The sequence below is a fragment of the Cyrtonyx montezumae genome, unplaced genomic scaffold (assembly GCF_038088225.1).
Source record: "Cyrtonyx montezumae isolate F1298 unplaced genomic scaffold, pur_monq_1.0 scaffold_2, whole genome shotgun sequence".
NCBI classification, from domain to species: Eukaryota; Metazoa; Chordata; class Aves; order Galliformes; family Odontophoridae; genus Cyrtonyx; species Cyrtonyx montezumae.
This window is the reverse complement of record NW_027071936.1, coordinates 24645475-24664873: the sequence shown is the minus strand read 5'-3', so window position 1 is coordinate 24664873 and position 19399 is coordinate 24645475. Positions and strand designations below refer to the sequence as shown.

General features: G+C 47.9%; 1 protein-coding gene across 3 annotated transcripts in view; it reads left to right on the top strand.

Annotated features, from left to right (window-relative positions):
• Positions 1-15877, top strand: part of AFF1 (ALF transcription elongation factor 1) — a 49759-nt gene extending 33882 nt beyond the window's left edge. For 2 of the 3 annotated variants that reach the window (XM_065736633.1, XM_065736635.1), the window contains exons 8-21: positions 1016-1070; positions 1200-1237; positions 1709-1868; positions 4239-5144; positions 6687-6784; positions 8611-8860; positions 9873-9964; positions 10423-10486; positions 10898-11034; positions 11181-11252; positions 11822-11915; positions 12012-12055; positions 13017-13237; positions 14206-15877. In XM_065736633.1, coding sequence (XP_065592705.1) covers positions 1016-1070; positions 1200-1237; positions 1709-1868; positions 4239-5144; positions 6687-6784; positions 8611-8860; positions 9873-9964; positions 10423-10486; positions 10898-11034; positions 11181-11252; positions 11822-11915; positions 12012-12055; positions 13017-13237; positions 14206-14327 — 2353 coding nt within the window. In that variant the 3' untranslated portion in view covers positions 14328-15877. The remainder of the gene's footprint in view (positions 1-1015; positions 1071-1199; positions 1238-1708; positions 1869-4238; positions 5145-6686; positions 6785-8610; positions 8861-9872; positions 9965-10422; positions 10487-10897; positions 11035-11180; positions 11253-11821; positions 11916-12011; positions 12056-13016; positions 13238-14205) is intronic. The other variant, XM_065736634.1, reaches the window with a different exon arrangement.
• The last annotated feature ends 3522 nt before the right edge of the window (positions 15878-19399 follow it).

Here is a 19399-nt window from a genome sequence, read left to right as displayed (position 1 = left end):
AAGATGGGAAGATGTAATTTGGTAATGGAGCCTGTCTCTGTATTAGGGTGTTGTTTTCCAAAGAGACTGAAGATATGGGGTGTTTTCATTAGTGGATATTCAGTTCCAGGTCATCCAGGTCCAAGCATGAAGGAGTCAAGGACTTGTCTTCTTTTCTAGAAGGAGTGGACAGGGCCACAGGTGTGTTAGGAACTGATGTGCTGTAGCTGCTGGTATGTGGCTGTATAGAGGTGTGGAGTTTCCTGTAGGATGTCATCATCCCACTTGCTCCAGCTGGGCTGGATGTGCCCTAGATAGTGGGTGCTTTTCCTTCTCTGTGAGCAGGAATGTTTGCAAGTAGCAGGAAATAACAAATTGTCGTGCACAAGGGTTGGGTTCCCTCCTGAAGTGCTTGAAGCAGAGGAATTGTTACTGGTCCTGCAAGGAACCAAAAGCAGTCAACAACATAACAAGAATAATTGCTGGAGTCTGTTCCCTCTTTGTTCTCTATGTGTAATTCCCATTGGTTCTGCTATTAACGGTGTAGCTTTTTGTTTGAAGGAAAGATATAGCCTTTGCTTTGAATTATGGTGCTTGAATCTGCTGCTTGGGAAAGTTCCGAGAGAATACCAGAGTTCCCCTTCCACCCAACCACTGACTGGTGAAATTGGAAGCAGAGGTTACCACTTGCAGCCTTAGGACTCAGTTGTGCATTTGGAAACACTCGCAGCATCCCGCTCTCTCCTCTAGCATCAGTAGACCAGAGTTCACCTGCCCCTTGCTGTACCAGCAGTGGGCTTCTTCAGCAGCTGTCCATGTGTGATGCCCACCCTGTGGTGCAAAGCACCCTGAGGTTGGGTGTCACGTTGTCATTCCTTCTGGTACCTGTAGGATTAGCAGCTCGAGCATACCAAAAGTTAAATAGGATTTGGGAGATCTGTTTGTCTAGGGAAGTGTAAACTAAGTCTTCTCTCGGGGTCTGCTGCTTAAAAACGTGTCTGCTCTGGCTGATGTGTTTCTTCTGGTTGTCTTTCAGAGTGCTCCAGGAGGACCTGCAGCTCAGTGATAGTGAAGAGAGTGGTGACGACCAAGTCAGTTTTAGATGTTTTATCCCCTCTGCACACAGACATCCCATAAAATCATCGCAGCTTGTCGCGTTGCTCTGAGCTCCTAAAGCTAACCTTTCCTTCCCCTCTCCCATTTGTTTTTTAACAAAACAGGTTGTTGAACCACCACCTTCTTCACTTGATCCTCCAAGGTACATGTTTGTTCCCAAACTGCTAGCTAGACCAAGTCACTTGGAGGAGGGGGAAGAACCTTGCTTTTTTTGTACATGGGGTGTGTGGGAATGGGTTCCTTCTCCTGTTCTAGATACAAGTTCTGCTTTATAGCTGCCTGAAGCTGCTGTTCAGCTTTGGTTTCAGTTGTGTGGGGCTTAACAGAAAGTTTTAATTAGAGCTAAATATTCCAGGCGAGCTGGATTTCGCTTTTGAACCAGAACTGTTCTCCCTTTGCCCTGAGTGGGACTTGAAAGTTGTATTATATCCAGAGGTTTTTTATTCTGATGTTTTATCTGTGGATACGGCTGTGTTTTCCTTTGGCCTTCTCACCTTTCCTCCCAGTGCCAAAATAAGGGGTTTAAGTTTTATTTCTGGGTACGGCCGTATCAATATAATAAGTAACCTTCACGAGTGCTGCTTTCTAATTTTGTCTCCTGGTGGCCTTGCAGTGCCCTGCAGTCCCAGCCCGAGAGCGTGGCATCAGCACATTCCGGCAGCACAGAGTCAGGGAGCAGCAGTGAATCCAACAGCTCTTCAGACTCTTCAGAGACAGAGAGCAGCTCGAGTGACAGTGATGCCAAGGACCCTCCGAGAGTGTCAGCTCCTGAGGTGAATGCAGAGTAAATGTAGAGGCCGCTTAATGTGGACTCGCTGCTGTCACACCTGAAATACCGTCACCCTTCAGGTGTCCCGGTGACACCTCAGCTGCATCATCAAAACTCCTCTTCCCTTTTGCTTCTCTGCCAGAGTTTGTCAGCTGAATAACCCTCAGTAATAGCATTAATAGACTTTTACGTGCCTAACCTTGAAGCGCTCCCCTTCTCTTTTGGCACCGTTGGCTGGCATTGCTGGAGAATTGCCTTCACCTATGTGACACAGTGCAGGTGGAACTGAAACTTGCCATCGTGCATCTCTGGAGGTGAAGCTTTTCTGGAAGCTGCTGCTGCCCCTCTCCAGTTCCTATGTGTGAATGGCAGACTCAGCTTCTCCCAGATCGCAGCAGAAGGGATAGGACCTGCAGGAAGGGCAGGAATGTGCTTAGCCTTGCTTCTATTGGGTTTGGCTCAGATAGTGCTGTACTGGCATTTCTGAGGCTGTTATGGGGAAATGCAGGGAAACAGAGCTCAGTGCCTCAAAGTTGCATAACAACTGAGGGCGTGCAGCTTTTAAAAATCTACTGCAACGGTGTTCTTGTCCCATGGTTTAAAGCAGTCCTCCAGTTTGCAAAACATTCTTGGGCCACTGAGAAGTGCACGGTTCAATGTGATGGACCACAGCTCCCGTAAAGCGGTTCGCTGGCCATTCTGAGAGATTCTCACAAAGCTCAGAAACTCCACCGTTCATTCCCCCTGCTCTCTGTAGCTCAGCCTTGCCTTTCTTTTACCTTAGGAGCACACTAACATCTCGCATCTATCACATTTCAGCAGTACAGTTACAGACTTTCCCTTGTGCAATGAGAGAAGCAGACGTTGCCTTCTTATACCTAATCATGCCTGCTTTATACTGATAATGTTACATTATAAGATTGTTTTCACTCTAGTGAAGTCCTAGCTATTGTGAACCGACCCTTTTTATTAGGCAAACTCATCATCCATTTTGCACAAGGAACAAGTTAGTGCATTTGGCTTCTTTTTATTAAATCCAATGCTTCGTATGAGAGCAAATCATTTAAGAAATATAGCTAATACTTCCTTGCTTGTATTTTGGTTGTAAAAAATACTGTCTCTTTGTCCTTTGTGTTTGGAAAGGTTGAACACCTCTGTGAGGGTGTAGATCACAAGTGGTAGCTGATGATAAGTGCAGAAAAGGGTCAACATCTGCCGCTGTCTGATAGCTGCCTACTTACATTATAAACCAAAACTTACAAAGTTCCTAAGCGAGGTCGTTATAGTGTGAACGACAACAAAATTCTCCCGAGGGGCTAGTAAGTTAAAGTGCTAATGAAAATAGGGAAGAGATCATTATCTGAAAACAATAATGGATGTGGGGTTTTTTTGTAATTTTATGTGATAAAACCAAATAAGCTTTTAAGCCAGGGTCCTCTTTGGAGTGGTGGTTGAAGGCATGTCACTATGTCCTGCTGCACAAAGAAGGGCTGAGTATGGGTGGAGAAGAAAACTGCTGCAGAAGGGATTAATTAGTCCTGGAAGACCTTTCCTGTGCTTGAGCTTTTTTTTCTGAGAAGTGCTGTGGCTGATCTCAGAAAAGGGAATTGTGGCTGAGAAATAAGTGGTATTTTCTGAGCTAGCTCCAGAGAATCCTGCTCCTAATTTGCAATTTGCAGCTTTGATGTCTGTTTTTACAGCTGTCTGGTTAACCTTCCTTCCAATTTGTCAGACCTTTGTTTTGATCTGTAGGGCTTCTCCTGGTCATGTGATGTACCTGATCAATATAGCTTGGTGATAGCTCGTGCCTTGTGTGATCAGGGGGACACAGCTGTCAGACAGCGCAGGCAGTGGGCCCAGGGGAGGCTGGGCTTGATGTGTTGGCTGTATACTTCCTTCTGATAAATGCTTAAAGCACAGGAGCATGCCAGCCTGCATGTCAGACTTCAGTGAGATGTGACAGCTCTTGATCCATCTTGTGCAAGTGGTTTGGTAAAAACATTGTGAGGATAGCACCTGGTTTTTGCAGTGGGTATGTCTGTGCATGTCTGATCGTGCAGGATGTTGGTTAGTGGCACAGAGCACACTGAGGTGAGGCTTTTGTGCAGAGCAGCCTCTTGCTGCATGACGAGTAGGGCTGGGGAAATCCAGGAGTGCTGTGCCACATGTCTGACTGGTTCTGTGTGAGAAGGATGTCTGTGCTTGTGAGTTAAGGACTGGTTTGTGTGTACCAGAGCAATCCCCCTTTCTCATGGCCTTTTGCCTCCAAGGTCTTTTAACATTACAGGGAAATTTTAGTGGGTTCTCATAACCAGTGCTCAGTTTGAGATAAAGGTGTCAGCTTTCTATACTTCCTTTCTCTTTCCATCTGCAGCCTGACCCTCCAACTTCCAATAAGTGGCAGCTTGACAACTGGCTCACTAAGGTGAACCCACCAGCAGTGCCAACAGAAAGCCCCAGCAACACTACCCACGCTGATGGCCACGAGGAGGACAAGGAGCAGCCTGTCAGCAACAGTTCCTCCCGTGAGCATGCTGCACCAAAGGAACCTCATGACAGGAGCTCCATCCAAGCAGCCCAGGCTCCTCAGGATGTTCATCTTCCAACCAAACTTGGCTGCCAGAAGTCTCCTGTGCACACCGAGGAGCCCTCACAGAGGCAGACTGTGGGGATCAAAGGGCCCAGCAAGCCCCTGGTACAAGAGGAGCCCAAGGGAGGCCTGAAGGTGGAAAGTGAGCCTGCCCCTTATGAGATTGGAGAGCAGTCTTCCAGGGACAAGCCAAAACTCAAAACAAAAAGCAGACCCAAATCCTGTGACCAAAAAGAACTGAAACCCCAGCTGCGAGACGCTCCTAAAGAGAAGAAGCACAAGAGCTCCCGCCACACCAAAGCCAAAGCCCTGCCGGACCACAGGCCTGTGAGGGACGTTCCAGTAGGCAGTGTCCAGGAGCCTACTTGCAGACACCTCCCTGAGGGCCAGGGCACAGCTCCCACCAGGACTAGTGGCCACAGGACTGCTGCTGAGGTCAAGGAGGGTTTTCACAAGGAGAAGCTTCCTGTGCCCATCAAAGAGAAGTTGCTGCCACCGGTGAGGAACGTGCCTGGCAAAGCCAGCCTCCTGGTTAGTATTGATCTCCCACTCCTGTCAAGAGTTCCCCAGCCTCCTGGGAAGGGGGACAAAAAGAAGAGAGCAGAGATGAAGGAGCACCCTGACACCAAGGGGCAGGACTTGGAGAAGAAAAGCACAGACACTCCTGACAAGTCCCTCAAAAAAAGGAAGGTGAGAAGTGGAGGTGGAGGGGGGTTTGTGCAGGGGCCACAGTGGTGTGTGCATGGAGCTGTCTGAAAAAACCCCGCTTAGGGTTTGTTTCTGCTTCATAGCTTTAGAGTGGACTTGTTAACCTACTCCTACCTCAGCGCTGCCAGAATTTGAAAGGGAACACTTGTGAAAAGCTATCTGCTGATGTTCTTTATTGGTCAAAAATCCACTGCTGAGCAAACGAGAAGTGCTGCAAGCTGCCTAACAAACGCTTTGGTGTTTCCTAAAACATTCTTCCTAGTTTCTTCTCAAGCAGATCTTTTGGTTCCTCCTTCAGGAGGAGGTGGCTTAGCATGTGTAGGTGAATAATCTTGGTTCGGGGTGAGTTTCATTTGGTCTTGTCAGCCCATGAGTTTCCCATGGTTGTGGGGGAGAAACGAGAAAAGCATGGAGATGGTGAGCAAACGTGGATGCCCCAGTGGTTCCTGTGCTGCGGTGCAACAGGAGGAAGGCAAGCAGGCAGTGAATCAAGCAGGCACTGTGCTCCCACCAGTCTCTCCAGGGCCAAAGAGGAGCTATCTGACGCCAGGCACATCGTGCCCTGCGAACTGAGGCTCTGATGGCAGGAAAACCCATGTCCCGGCCTCGCCACGTGTGTTGGGTCAGTGTGCCACGGTGCCCTTGGCAGCACGGGTTCCCTTGCAGCCAGCTGGGTCAGCTGCAGCTGCCAGACCTTTTCTGAAGCAGTGTGGAGATCAACCTGAGAAATGGCGTAAGGACGTGATCCCAGTGCTGGAGCCTTGCCCTGATGGGTCTCCACTGCCCATGTGCAACCCGCCGAGCTGCATCATGGTGACATGAACCTGGTCACAGTCTTAGGGGTTGGATGGAAAGTACCTGGATGCTTTTCACTAGCACCACGTACCCCATGGGTTGTGCTCCTTTTCTATAGACTTTCTAGACTTGTAGTGAATTATTTGGAGGTTTTTTCCATCTATGTCAGCTGGTGATTTGGCATCGCACAGTTTGTATCACAGGATCTGTGGAATGTGCCTAAAAGCTGTCATCTATTACCCCTCTGCCTTAGTGCTTCCTGCTGTACTGGAGGACAGTGTGTAGGCAGCAAATTTAATTAAAATGTCACCTTGTAATTGATTCTTGCTAGTAAAACCCAAATCCCTGCACCTGTCAGGAATCTGAGCGGTTTCAGTCTCCAATGAATGCTTTTTTCCCCCCCCTTCTCCTAGGCAAAAAAGAAAAAGCAACATGTCACAGAAAAAAGAAAAAATGATATGCAGAAATCACATCATGAAATGTGTGTTTTCAGCTGCTGGCAAAGAGAGCTTCAGCTGTTCCATCCTTTCCATGACAAAATAATTATTCTGTCCAAGCAGAAGATAAAATGTCATTTCAGGATATGTGTCAGTGAGCCTGAAAATTGCTGGACTCTGGCTTTCCACGTTGCCAGTTCCGATCTCTTTTTAATGTGAAACCATCAGACTTAGCTAGTTTGTCCTGTCATTTGCATGACATTTGATTTTTTTGTTTGTTTGTTTTTGTCAGAGGGAAAAGGAGAAGGACATTGATAGGAAGAAAAGGAAATTGGGCAAAGAAGCAAAACCATCGCAGTCTTCACAAAAAAAAGACTCCTCTAAATCGAAGTGAGTATACAGTGGTGGGATGGTAGAAAGATGCACTAAACTGAACCTTTTACAACCCAAGACAAGGAGCTGTACCTTCTGTTCTTCCTGCGTGCTTTTGGAAACATAATCTGCTGCAAATTTGTCTGCCACGTGGCTATAGGAACGTAATTTCTTTGCTTTTTTATTTGTTGCAGATGAGCAGTTACACTTAGTGTCCCCATCTTACAGTTGGTGTAAAACTGCATGTGGTGGCACTTGTCCCGATTTCTAGCACTTGAGACCAAATGGAGACTTGGCCATTGGAAACACAAACGTATCCATCCTGCAGTTCAGATTGCTGAACTGATCCATCCATTACACATAGCTCAAAAAATCTGTTGAGGCTGCAGGAAATGAAATTGCTGGTTGTGCCAGCGCTGCTTTTCCTTCTAGGCTGGTATCCATGCAGTGGCACTGCCATCTTTCAGAAGAGTTGCTGTGCCAAAAAACGATTGCATGGAGTCTGGTGGTTGAGTTGGAACTAATGCGGCAGGACTGCCTGCCTGCTGGGACCCTGTCTGACTGCAGTGGTAATCCCTTGTCAGGGCATTTCCCTACTCCCCTCAAATTGTGTAGCTGAATGGGTGCACATCCCCTGTGCTTTTTGAACCACACCGGGAATTTCAGGTGGCCTTTGTAGTCAGAAGTGTCTCCTTTATTGCAGCAATTGCATGGGCAGTGCTTCTGGTAGTTCTGCTGAAACTCCTCGGGTGATTTGCACAGCATCATACCGCAGGCATTTTGGCTAGTTCTGCGTGAGGGCTTCCAAGAATGTATCTTGATGGGCAGCGCTCCCGAGAGAGGAGACTGCTGCTTCCATCGTGGGCTGCTGCAGTCATTTTCTGCTTACTCAGGGGTTGAGCTTGAGGTATTGGCTTGGATCTGTGCGTTTTGTTGAGGTTTGCATCCTGACAGTGTGACTCAGCTGCTTCTCTGTAGGGAAAACATTGACGATCTTACAGCACCAAGCAAGGCTCGTGGTTAGTGCTCCTTGCTCTAGGCACTTTCTGTTTTCTTGGAAACTTTAAGGAGGTGAAAGAAAATGATGTACACGAGTGTCAGTGACATTAGATTTAGAGTTGCTGAGTTCTCTTATAGCTGCAGGAGTTTCCTGGTAGTCCCAACCCCAGACGATTAGAAATTTGACACAGTGTTACTAAATATGATCAGGGCACAGTATTACTAAATATGATCAGCTCTGCCATTTAGAAGCATGGCATTTTAAGTCTTTCTCCCTTGAATCTTCACGTGTGTTGTCTAGTAGAGTTGGCAAGTCCCAAAGGAGCAGCTGGGCTTAATTCTGCTGAGGCATGCACTGGATCATGTGTCAGGGCAAATGTTGGTGACTGCAGAAGATGCCTTCTTCCATAGCAGGGGGAGAGAGAGGCAGTGCTGTGGTTCCCTTGCCATATTGGGTGATTGGTCCTGGGGATTTTCCTCGCTGGAATTAACCCCTCCTTTCTTCAGTGAAATGGTGCTGTGCTGGGAGGGTGGCATATCTGCACATCCTGACCTTCTGCTTGCACATCTTTCCTCCAAGGACAAGTCCAGAGGCTTATTCTGGACGTATACCTCAAGAACAACTTGCTTGTGTGTTGTTGACAGCTGAACACGTGGTATCTTAACACACAGCAAAGTCCTCGAAGCGTCGTTTTGTTTCTGTTAGAATCTTTAAGTCTTCTTGCATTTCTGAAGAAATTTAAACAGTGCTGGTACACACTGTTTTATTCTTTTTTAAAGAACACCCTCAATATTATGTAGATGCTGCAATAATCTCAACTTCAAAATTCACTTCCCATCTCCAGAGCACGAAACACTTCATCTGAGACCCAGAACAAAGATCTCAGGCAACCCCTGTCACTGCCACCCGTGTCTCCCACGCATCCTGCACCAAAGCCAACCAAGGTGGCCCTGAAGAGACCCAGGAGTGAGAACAGCCAGCCACCTGCCACTGCCAGCACCCCTGCCCCGGACACGAGCAACCACAGGGATCCTCCTGCCACCAAGCAGAAGAAGATGGTGGAAACTCACTCTGAGCAGGTGAAGGATGACAAAGTAGGTATTGGTTGTTACTGATGGGATGTGTCCTGCGACCCATGGCTGCCGTGTGATTCTCTTTAGAAACCTGTCTGTAGGATATTAAGTGAGAAGAACGCTAAACCAGCCACTAGAGAGAGCTCTTTGAAACAGATTTGTCCCTTCAGTGGCTATCTGTAGCTGTATCTTGCTAGCCTGAATGGCCGTGCTGTTGTATCGCTGCTCACTTCCCATCATCTGTTGGTGAAGTGCAGCATAAAGGAGTGACCATGTGCAAAAAACGAATTATGTTTATGACAGGAACTGGTTCTGACTGCTGGCAACTGCTAGTACAATATAATAGGTGTAAAGAGAAGTATGTTTACAAAAAAAAAAAGCAATCAACAACAAAAGCAAGTGGATTGCTTGCAAGTAAGAAATAACTGTACTGGTTTTGGCTGCAACTTGTATAGAAGATAATATAGCTTGCATTAAAAAACATTGTTAATGATTCTTGCAGCTGGATCTTTGCATTATTGGGCTAGAAAATTCAACTCTGCTGCCATCTGTGTGTGCGTGATCCAGAACTTCCATGTGCACACATGCTAAGAAAGACTGTGCTTGGTATTAGCTGGCTTCTCGCTACCTTCTTTTTCCTGACACTGTAATTAGTAATGCAGAATCAGCAGTTGCTGTGGTTAAGCAGCAGTAGGTGTGAATGGATATTACCAGTTTCTGCCTTTCCCAGTGCTGGCAGCCTTACTACTATCTTAGCTATTGTGCAAGGAAACCAGCTCCCCAGTTTCTGCCTGCCCAGGGAATGTTTGCATGGCGTTAAAACTCAGCAGCAGCCTGGTGGGAAGCCAGGTTTTCATTTCTAGTATTGGTGTGGGGTCTGGGAAAGAAGGAAAGATGAGGGGGAGGAACCTTGAGAAGTAGATGATATCTCAGACAAATAAACATTTTCACTTCAAATTTAGGAAAGCCATGCTGTAGAACTGTTTTAAGTGGATTTCTCTAATCGGCTTTATCTCTCCTCCTGATTTTTCAGGGATCTGTGGGAGATGTCACAAATCCTTTACCAGTGCCTTCTCTCCCAAATGGTACCTCCAAACCAAGGAGACCTCAAATCAAGTTTGAAAAGTAAGATTTTGTTCTGCACCCCTCTAAAAATACCAGACAAGGCTGGCCATGCAGCCACCATGGCTCCTGCTTTATGCTGAGCATTGCTACTGTTAGACCTGCCTTGTCACCTCTGGGACTTCCCCATAAATCAGTGGTCTTCAGCAGCTCTCAGTTTGAGGGAAGCTGCTGTACAAGTCAGGTACTTGTTTAACTCTGCACCGGGCTGTCCCTTGTGCCTGACAGCGAGGGATGGTGTTAGTTTCTCCGAGCCCTGGCAGATGGCAGGCCTGTCTGGGACATAAATCTCTAATCAGGTGGATGATGTGCATTTGGTGATTCTTCTCAATCTGACGTGTGTTTGATAGCAGTATCAGGTTGTACTGAAGTTACACCATCACCTGGATAAGAAGGTTAACTGTCGCTTCCCCTACCCTTTTTCTCATACATCTGTTTTCCTCTGCCTGTCCCCATTTCAGACAGCATTTGGCAGAATATTACCTGGAAGAAGCCAAGAAGATGAAGCACGAGGCTGATGCCATGGTAAGCCCTGTGCTCATCACTGCTCTTCTGATCTGATACCTGCAGGCATGTGAAGGAAGTGTGTTGGCCAGCATCCCTTCCACCCAGCAGAGCATGTTCCAGTCATACCTGGGAAGGCTGCTTTTATTTACCAAATTTTCAGGCACTTCCCTTTGTATAAACACATTTAGAGGATGTGCCTGGAGAACTGGAATCAAAACTGATTTTGCTTTGCAGAGCTATCACAGAGCCCTTGAAGGTGGGTTAAAAAGTGAGTTGTAGGGCGATTTGCTCTGAAATATCAGGGTCCTGGTGATAACTGTGTTGCTGATGAACAAGACTTGGAAATGGCCTTTGCAGGTGTAGCTGGCTGTCTCAGATGCGTGCAGTTTAACAGCGTGTGTGATTAAACTACGGTTTTTTATCCAACAGATGGACAAGACTGGAAAGGCCTTTCAGTACCTCGATGCTGCCCTTTCCTTCATTGAATACGGGTTGGCCCTGGAATCAAATGCAGTAGCACCAAAACCTGCTTACAGCATCTTTGCTGACACAATAGATCTCCTCAAGTAAGTGGCTTTTGAGCTCCGATGGTCAGGTGGTGCTTGGGGCTTTGGCTTTCCAGGGTTTGTGGAGCAGTGGCATATACCAGTTGTTCTAAACAGACTTGAGAGCTCCAGTGAGTGACAGGATGCTGTTCATTTTGTTCCCTTAGATACGTAATGACACTAAAACCCTTTGCGGACGTCTCGGCATCTTCACACGAACATGTCTTTGCTGTCTTATGGTGCGTAACTGGTTGTTTTCTGACTTCATATTCTGTTTGTAGACTTACTGTAGTGAAGGTCCTGTTACTCGCAGGGGCAAAGGAATGAGTTCATTGGGAATCAGAGTTCTTCAAGGGAACAAACGATATAAAAGCTAGAGCAAACCAGAGACATCTTTAAAGTGGGCTAGGATATAACAGAGGACCAGGCATGGAAGGTGCAGGCTCCAAAATTTGACCTGTTGGTGACTAGAGAGTGCGTGAAAGCTTTCACTCCAGGTAGAAGAATGTGATTTGCCTGCTTGCATTTAGGCTGTGTAACTGATGCTGTCGCTGAGCACAGCTGATGCAGTGCTGCTGGTAGAGGGCTCGCACAGCCTCTGGCATACTAAGGGGCTGTGCACCTGTCTCCTTAAAACATAGCCCTTTTTTTTTCACAGAATCTGTCCCTTCTTAAGTTGAGCAGGAGAGGAGGTCCTCAACTTGGTTTGGCAGAGGCTAACGGGTGCTGGTTCCTACCTGGTGCAGTCATTGCTGTCACAGTGGCACCAGGCACGAGTGCTGACTCTTGGCTGTCTTTCCTTTCACAGCATGCGCTGCCAGTCCCTCCTGCACATGGCAATGTTTCGTTACAAAAGAGACACTGCAAAAAAGTATTCCAGGATCCTGAATGACCACTTCAAGGTAGGGCGTGCGTGTTGCTGCGCTGCCAGCTCAGGGGCTACAGCTGGTTCTGGTGTTGGCCAAGAAAACTAACAAGAGCTCTCTTCCTTGCTGCAGAGTTCTTCCAGAGTAACACAGGCACCTTCTCCGTGCGTTGCAAGGTAAGGTGTAAAAATCTGCACCTGTAAAGGCGTGAGCAGAAGCTGAGGTGGGAATCTTTGAGATGCTCACTGCGTTTGAGAATGTCTTGTCACCCGCTCCACTTTGCCACCTGACGTCATGTTAGGGGGCACACGGGTGTTTCTGCATCCCTTCCTGTCTTATGCATCAGAGATGGGTGTTTTTTTTGTTAGGGGATAAGGTCCAAAGTGCCAGTCCTGTGGAGCAGTTCTCCACCAAGGCAATGGGGAGAGCAATGTGGCTGTGCTGCTCTCAGAGCCTTTGCTCTTCTCCTCCTGTTTCATGTATGAGATCTCTAAGGCTCTCTGGAATGCCATGCCCATCTCCCTGGCTGCTACCTGGTAGGACAGTGCTTTCACACTGTGTTAGAATCAATTTGAGGTGGTACTTGTATATTTTTCTCTGTGTTACAATCACCAATTAAGAAAAAGAAACTCCTTTTCTGAGTTTTTTAATTATTCAACATTTGTCATTTTTCTGTATTTGCAGCACGTTTCTTGTATACGTAGCAGCAAAAGAAAAAGGAAAGCTGTCATTTAAGTGTTCCACCAAAAGCTCAGCACACAGGGCCTGCACCTTAGGGACACAGAATTCGAGTTTCCCTGTGTTTTGCAGTGATTGTATTTGGGAAATAGATGCCCAGTTCCACATCGGTCCCCCTTAAACTCTGTGACTGAGATGCTCATTTGGTCTAAAGCTCCAGTTATTTTTCTGCCACGTGTGCAGTACAGCCTGCTGGTACGTACACGGCCTCCCAGGGGCAGTGGTGGAGGCTGTCTCACACTAGTGAGATGATGGAGCCTGGCCCTGGCAGGCAGGCAAGCTGGCCACATTGAGTGGAGGCCCAGATGACACCAGATAGCTCCTGGCATAGAATAGTCCTGTGATAAGACATTTACCTCTGAAGACAGGCCTTCACAGTGGTGTTTCTTTCTCCTGCAGAAGCACAGGCATGCCTTCTCCTCATTCTCCAGTGCCCTCTCCTGCCAGATCCACGAGTTCTCAGCAGGGATCAAATGGTAGCAATGGTTGTGGTTGCAACAGCATTGGCTCTTCAGTCACCATCCCAAGCATCACCTCTTCATACGTCAACATCACTTCCTATGTCCTCTCTGCGTATAATATTTGGGAACATGCTGATGCGCTGTCCAAGAACAATAAGGGTATGTTTTTTTTCCACTTCATCTCTTCCATTTTGCCTCCGTAACTGCAGGTGAGAACCATAAATATGTTGAAATAGACACGTGCAGTGTATCGGCAGGTTTTTTGCACAGATACTTGGTGGTGACACATCGGTGAGTGTTCCAGTCAAAAGATTGTCTTGGCAGCCTCAGATGTCTGCGAGCTGAGAGTGAGGGGTCAGTGCAGGAAACCAGGCAAATTGCTTCATGCTAACAGGAGAAGCCAGCCCAAGGGTTTCTCTGCTCTTTGTTTTTCCCTTGCAGGGAGTTTAGGTTTGTTTAGGTCTGAGTTCACTTCGCTTTCAATCAGATTTGCACCTGGTGGCCTTGTGTTTCATTTTGTTTGTCAAACTCTCTGGAATTCTTGACTTGAAAATGGTCAGACTGCTTTCCTGCTATAAGAGAGTAAGCAAGCAGCACTTGAATTGGAGTTCTTACGGAGTACGTGACCAGTGTTTGCTAGTAAAACCACTGCTACATTTTTATTTCACAGAATCATAGGGGTTGCAGGGTATCCCTCTGGGAATTATCTAGTCCAGCTTCCCCACTAAAGCAGGTTCCTTAAAGTATTTTGTACAGGAAAACGTGCAGAATGTCTCCAGAGAGGGAGACTCCACAACTTCTCTACACAGCTATTCCAGTGCTCCATCGCTCCCTGTAAAATAATTTCTCCCTCATGTCTGTATGGAATTCCTGTGTTGCAATTTGTGCCAGGTCTCCCATGTTATAGTTTTGTTGTTAAAAATACTGTTTTGTTGTCCTGTGGCAGTGGTGGACAAGCAACAAGCCCCAGTGTGGGCACAGCTCAGTCAGGCAGCCCACGTGGCACTCGCAGCGCTGCTGTTTGTCACACACGCAATGTTTTGGGGTGAAGGGGTGTACTGCCAACTGTGCTGTGCCTGTTGTGTGAAACCAACTAACTGCTTTCTCTCTCCCTAATCTTTTTGCAGAGTTTTTTGCTGAACTCAGCACAGCGGTGTGCCCTCTGGCACTGACCAGTAGCATGACCGAAATGGTACACTACACTAGACAGGGTTTACATTGGCTGAGACTGAACACAAGTACGCCTTAAGTGGTGCTCCTGGTGGCTAAGTACCTTGAAGTCTTTTGCACTTTGGAAGCTTCAGAAACACTCTGGCTTGCTGAATTGTTGGATACAAAGCACCTGCAAGGGAAATTAAATAAAGGTGAAGTAATCTGGTTACACTGGAAAAATAAAAAGAACTTTATTTGAGGGTAGCATTTTGTTGCCTGGGAAAAGAAGAGACAGAGGAGGGCCTCAGCGTTGATGGCGCCTTCGTTTAAAATGGTGAAGTGCAATGAATCGTCTGAGTGGCTCTATGTAGTGATGGTCTGTGAACATTTCTATTACGAATAACCAGCAGGACAATAATCACACCTGAAGAAGTGCCGACAAGAAGGAAATCTGCCTCCAGAGGTTATTATGCAACACACCACGGCCTGCAATGGTTGCGTGCCTGAATGAGATGTGAAATGAGTGCATTTGCAGGCATGGGTGCGGTCCATCGTGTTGGTTCTTTGTTTTTGGATGGCGAGTGGCGTTCCCATCACCATAACAATGCAGTACAGACAGCAGAGTGCTGTGCCTCCCAGCCCCAGCCTCCCTCACGTGCATTTGCCTGCCAGCAGCTGCTCTGATGCTGGGTGACACCCCGCCACTGTGCTGCACATCCACTCCTGAAGTCACATCACTGTGCCTCCACCTTGCCTCGCACGCACCCGGACATTCGTTGCCCACCACCTCGCTCAGCTTTGGCTGTGGAAGCTGAATGCAGCCGGGGCTCAGCATTGGCCCTGTGACAGAGGGATGTTGCTCCCACTGTAGACACCTCGCACACTGCACTGATTCAGGGGAAACGGACAGATGGAGGGCTGTCTTGGGTCACTGTGCTTGCTTGAGCACAGCTCTGGGTGGGAGAGGTGGGACGGGGAGAGGCCATGTGGCCTCACGGGGCACAAGGCAAGTCCTGTGTTTGGATGTTGGCCTGCAGCCCTTGTTGCTCCCAGTGAACGTCTGGGAGCAGGATTTGGATACCAAAATCAAGTGCCCTTCGTGTGGGAGGTAACTGTGTGCTCTACCTCAGCTAAATCACAGAGTTTGTGCGCCCAGGGACGTGGAACCTGTCTTCAAGGGAACACAGAAGGGAATAGCGAGGTGTTTGCAAGCCTTTGTCCGTGTCAGGAGCTGCATGTTTGGAATTGAGATCTAGTGGGTGGCAGTAGCAGTGAAGGCAGCATCCATGGCACTTGTAGGAAGACAGCCTTCTGTACCCAAAGATTTCCTGTTGCATGACAGCAGCATCCTGCCATCCTCGTATCTGATAGTGTGCCTTAGCCCTCTGGTCCCCTCTCGCATCCCTCCCAGCTACGGGAGCGGTGAAGAGGACAGTACCCCAAAATAAGTTGTGCTTACAGGGAAGAACGCACCTCTGGTGGGTTGGCTCCCTTTCCCTACGTAATTTCAGGGTGGAGGAGCAGGTCTGCACAAGTGTAACCCCTTGCAAAACACCTGCTGGAGTCCGGAGGCTCACAAGACTCCGCAGTTAGCAGAGCCTTGGAAGCAAGAGGGTCTGCATTACCACAGGTAGGTCCTGCAGGAGCAGCTTCCCTCTGCCGTGGGGTAGCCTGGCAGTGCTGTGCTGGAAATGCACCTTTGAGTTGTCCTACGTTCACTTTATTAAAAGCCTTAGCGCATTTTGGGGATGAGCTGCCCTGGGCAGTGGGAGGGAGTGACTGGGAGCCTGATCCTGGAGTGCAGAGCATCGGGTCACTGCCGCTTTCTGATTTTGCCTTGCAGCGAGGCTGCGTCCAGCTGCTCCAGCTGAGGAGGGCAGAGAGTGCTGTCGCAGCTGGAAGGTGGAACAGGGGCTCTCATTACAAAGCCAGGGGTGGGTGGAAGCAGCGTTTTCTTTCTGTTGGAGAAAGAGACCGCTTCAATTGGAGCTAATTTTCAGAAAGCCATCATATTTCCACCGTGAGCCAGGTGAGAGGCCCGCAAGGCTTAGGGAAAGATGCCCGTAGTTTTCACCTGAGTCTGATCAGGCCCTTAAAAAATGGGAAGAAAAAAAAAAGGATTTGCCGTTAGGAAACAAAACCATGCATCCAAGGAAAATTAGAGGTGATGGTTGAGTCCCTGAAGGAGGGGAGGCTGTGGTGGCAACGCAGCATCATTTCCACGCAATATTTATTTAGAAGAAATAATAATAATGTGTTTGAATTGTTAAACCTTCTATTTTTAAGATACCATTTATTTAAGAGTTGAAAAGCCCCACTTCCACGGAGATAGAGATCTCTTCTGTAACTGAAGGTCAAAGTCTGACTGCAATGTCCTTGTGTTTGGTTTTCTCCTTTCCATCTCGGTTCTCATTACAAACCTGTACACCTTAAACTTATTTTGGGGACACGTGTCCCTCTTGTACATAACCTCTGCCCTGTGTGCGACCGAGTGTCATGGTCAGTTCGCTCATGTGGGTAATAAACAATACATGAAGTAGCCCATTTGTTGCGAGTCGTTGCCAGAGTCCTCGCATTCTCAGCTTCTGGGAAAGAAACTGCTGTCTGCCCTCTGCTTTGTTTGGTGCCAGAGAACCTCTTTGCTCCTGGGAAGAGCGATTTCACCTCTCTGCACTGCTGGGATACACGTTTAATTCAGGTCTTTTCTGCAGTACGCTTTGCACCTACCATGTTTGCTGCTTTTTAATGTAGCATCTGAAGCATTCAGAATGCTGGATCCTGCTTTCAATGCTTGCTGTTACAGATATTGTCTGAGTTAGCTGTCTTTCTCTCTTTGGCTTTGCTTACCCTTTTCAGATGGAGACAAATGTTTCTGGCAAAGCAGCTCCATGAAAGTTGATTGCAGTCTCACTTGAATCTCTGTGTGGCAGCTCGTGCTTGCTTTCTATTAATTGCACTGTTAATAATCAAAATCAACAGTGTTCCTGGACCACTGTCAGCATTTTTGAATCTGTTTCCAAAAATTGGTATTCCTGACCTGAGGATTTCACACAATCAAAACAGAGCTGTAGGGGTTGGAAGGGACCTCCAGAGATCATGGAGTCCAGCCCCCTGCCAAAGCAGCTCCCTAGCCCAGGTTGCACAGGTAGGCGTCCAGGCGGGTCTGGAATGTCTCCAGAGGAGACTCCACCACCTCTCTGTGCAGCTGTGCCACTGCTCCGTCACTGCACTGGGAAGTAGTACACACATCCGCAGCATGCTGCTGCTGCTGTTGTGGGATGCGTTGTGTCCAGGCACGAGGCCTTTGGAAGTCTTGTGGGGCTGCTTCCCTCTCCCCCTAGTGTTGCTGAGGTCAGGCTTTTCTCTGGGTCCACTGTCTTGCATCAGAATGCTTCTGTTTAACCATCAGCACTGCAGCCCAGCTGATGGCTTTGTTGTGTTCCACTCCTACTCTGAGAGGCATTCCTGGGAGCAGCACCATTGGCACCCCTGTGTATGGGAACCGCTGAGTCACAGCCTGAACCATTGAGTGAGCACCTGGAGGAAAGATCTGGTCAGCCCTGGGAGCACAGGTGAAGGCGATTCACCTGTGCAACTGGAAGGGGTGGAGCCTGGCTCATTTAAGGGCTGACTGCCACTGAGGAAGGAGCTCTTGTTGGAGATCCCTCCTTTTTGGAGTTCCTTCCTCACAAGCTTAGATCTTCAGAGGTGGGTGAGCATTTTTTTTCCTTCTTTTTGTGACACCTTCTTGTTTGCACTGGTCTCTTTGCCTTTGCACCCCTGGCTGCTCAGAAGAGATTCTGAGAATGGAGGGAGGGTTTCAAGTGTCACTGCTGTGATTCATTATCTTTTTTTTAATCCTACCTTGCTCAACATTTTTAGTTGCATATGAAACACCATGATTCTCGGTGGAGATGTCCTTAAATAAGGTTTGAACTTTGTTGGGTGCTGCCTGCCAGGAGCTGGGCTGAAAGAATGGCAAATGGGATCCGTGGCTCAGCTTGGGGAAAGGAAAACAAGGTAAAAGCTCCCTCCAAAGAAGTTGTGCTGCAATTTTTTTTGTCTGTCTTCTGTACTGGGGGATGAACTGCTGTGTGTGCGTGTGTGTAGATATATAGAGTTTATATGTGATTAAAACAAATGAATTTTGACTTGCTTGTTTCTAAATTCTCCCAGTGATAGAGATGGTGGTGCGATCTGTAAAGGCAAAATGGCAAGCGAGCTGCCATGGGGTGGAACTCCTTGTTTGAGCAATCCTGAGCTGAGCGGCCACAGCCTCTGCTCTGCTCCCTTCAGCACTTCCCTGGGGGCACCCTTGTGGCTGTGGCTGCTGCCTCTGCCTCGCTGAGGCCTTTGGGAGGAAGAACCTTTGGGGTGAGCCTTGGCTCAGTGTCGTGATGGCCTGCATCCATAAGTATTGCTTCCTCAAAACATTGATGCGTGCTTCCAGGTCGCATCCCTGTTGGCGAGAGGCAGGCCACACACCCTCAGCTTTGATGTACTTTCAGTGAGAATTGTAATTAATTAATGTTAGTTAACCTGCTAACAGACAGCTGGTGGCAGCAGGCTGGCCTTAGGGGCTGGAGGTCACAGTACTGGGTAGGAGCTGTTGGAACCGCTGCATGGCTACGTGGGCTCAGCTGTGGGTGTCTGAGCAGCACAGATTGGTGCCAGAACAGCTTTCAGATTGGAAGCCAAGGCACTGCATCCAAAAATGCTGTGAGATGACAGCAGTACCAAGCTCAGAAAGAATTACAAATGTTAATCTCCTGGTTAGGAATGCTGTGCTTTCTGGCAGCTCCAGTCAAGAGTCCATGCAAACGTTCATAAAACTAGTACAGATGTGGCAGAAGCAGCCACCAAAACATAGTGGAACATCTGGAATATTGAGTTTGCAGAGCGTGGTGCTGCAGCGACACAGAGCTTTGTTTTAAAAGTCAGTTCAGCCTGGAATGTTTCCTAAATGGAAACATGAGGCCTCATTTCATAGACTCACAAAACCACAGCTTGGCCTGGGTTGGGAGAGACCTGAGAGTCCAGCCAGTTTTGTGGCACCAAAGGCACAGACATCTGCTGCTCTCCTGTCACCTGAACAAGGCAGTAAGTTGGGGCTGTGGTCACAGATGACAGTCAGTCCCTGCTCTGTGCGTGGTTGGGCAAGGACAGGAT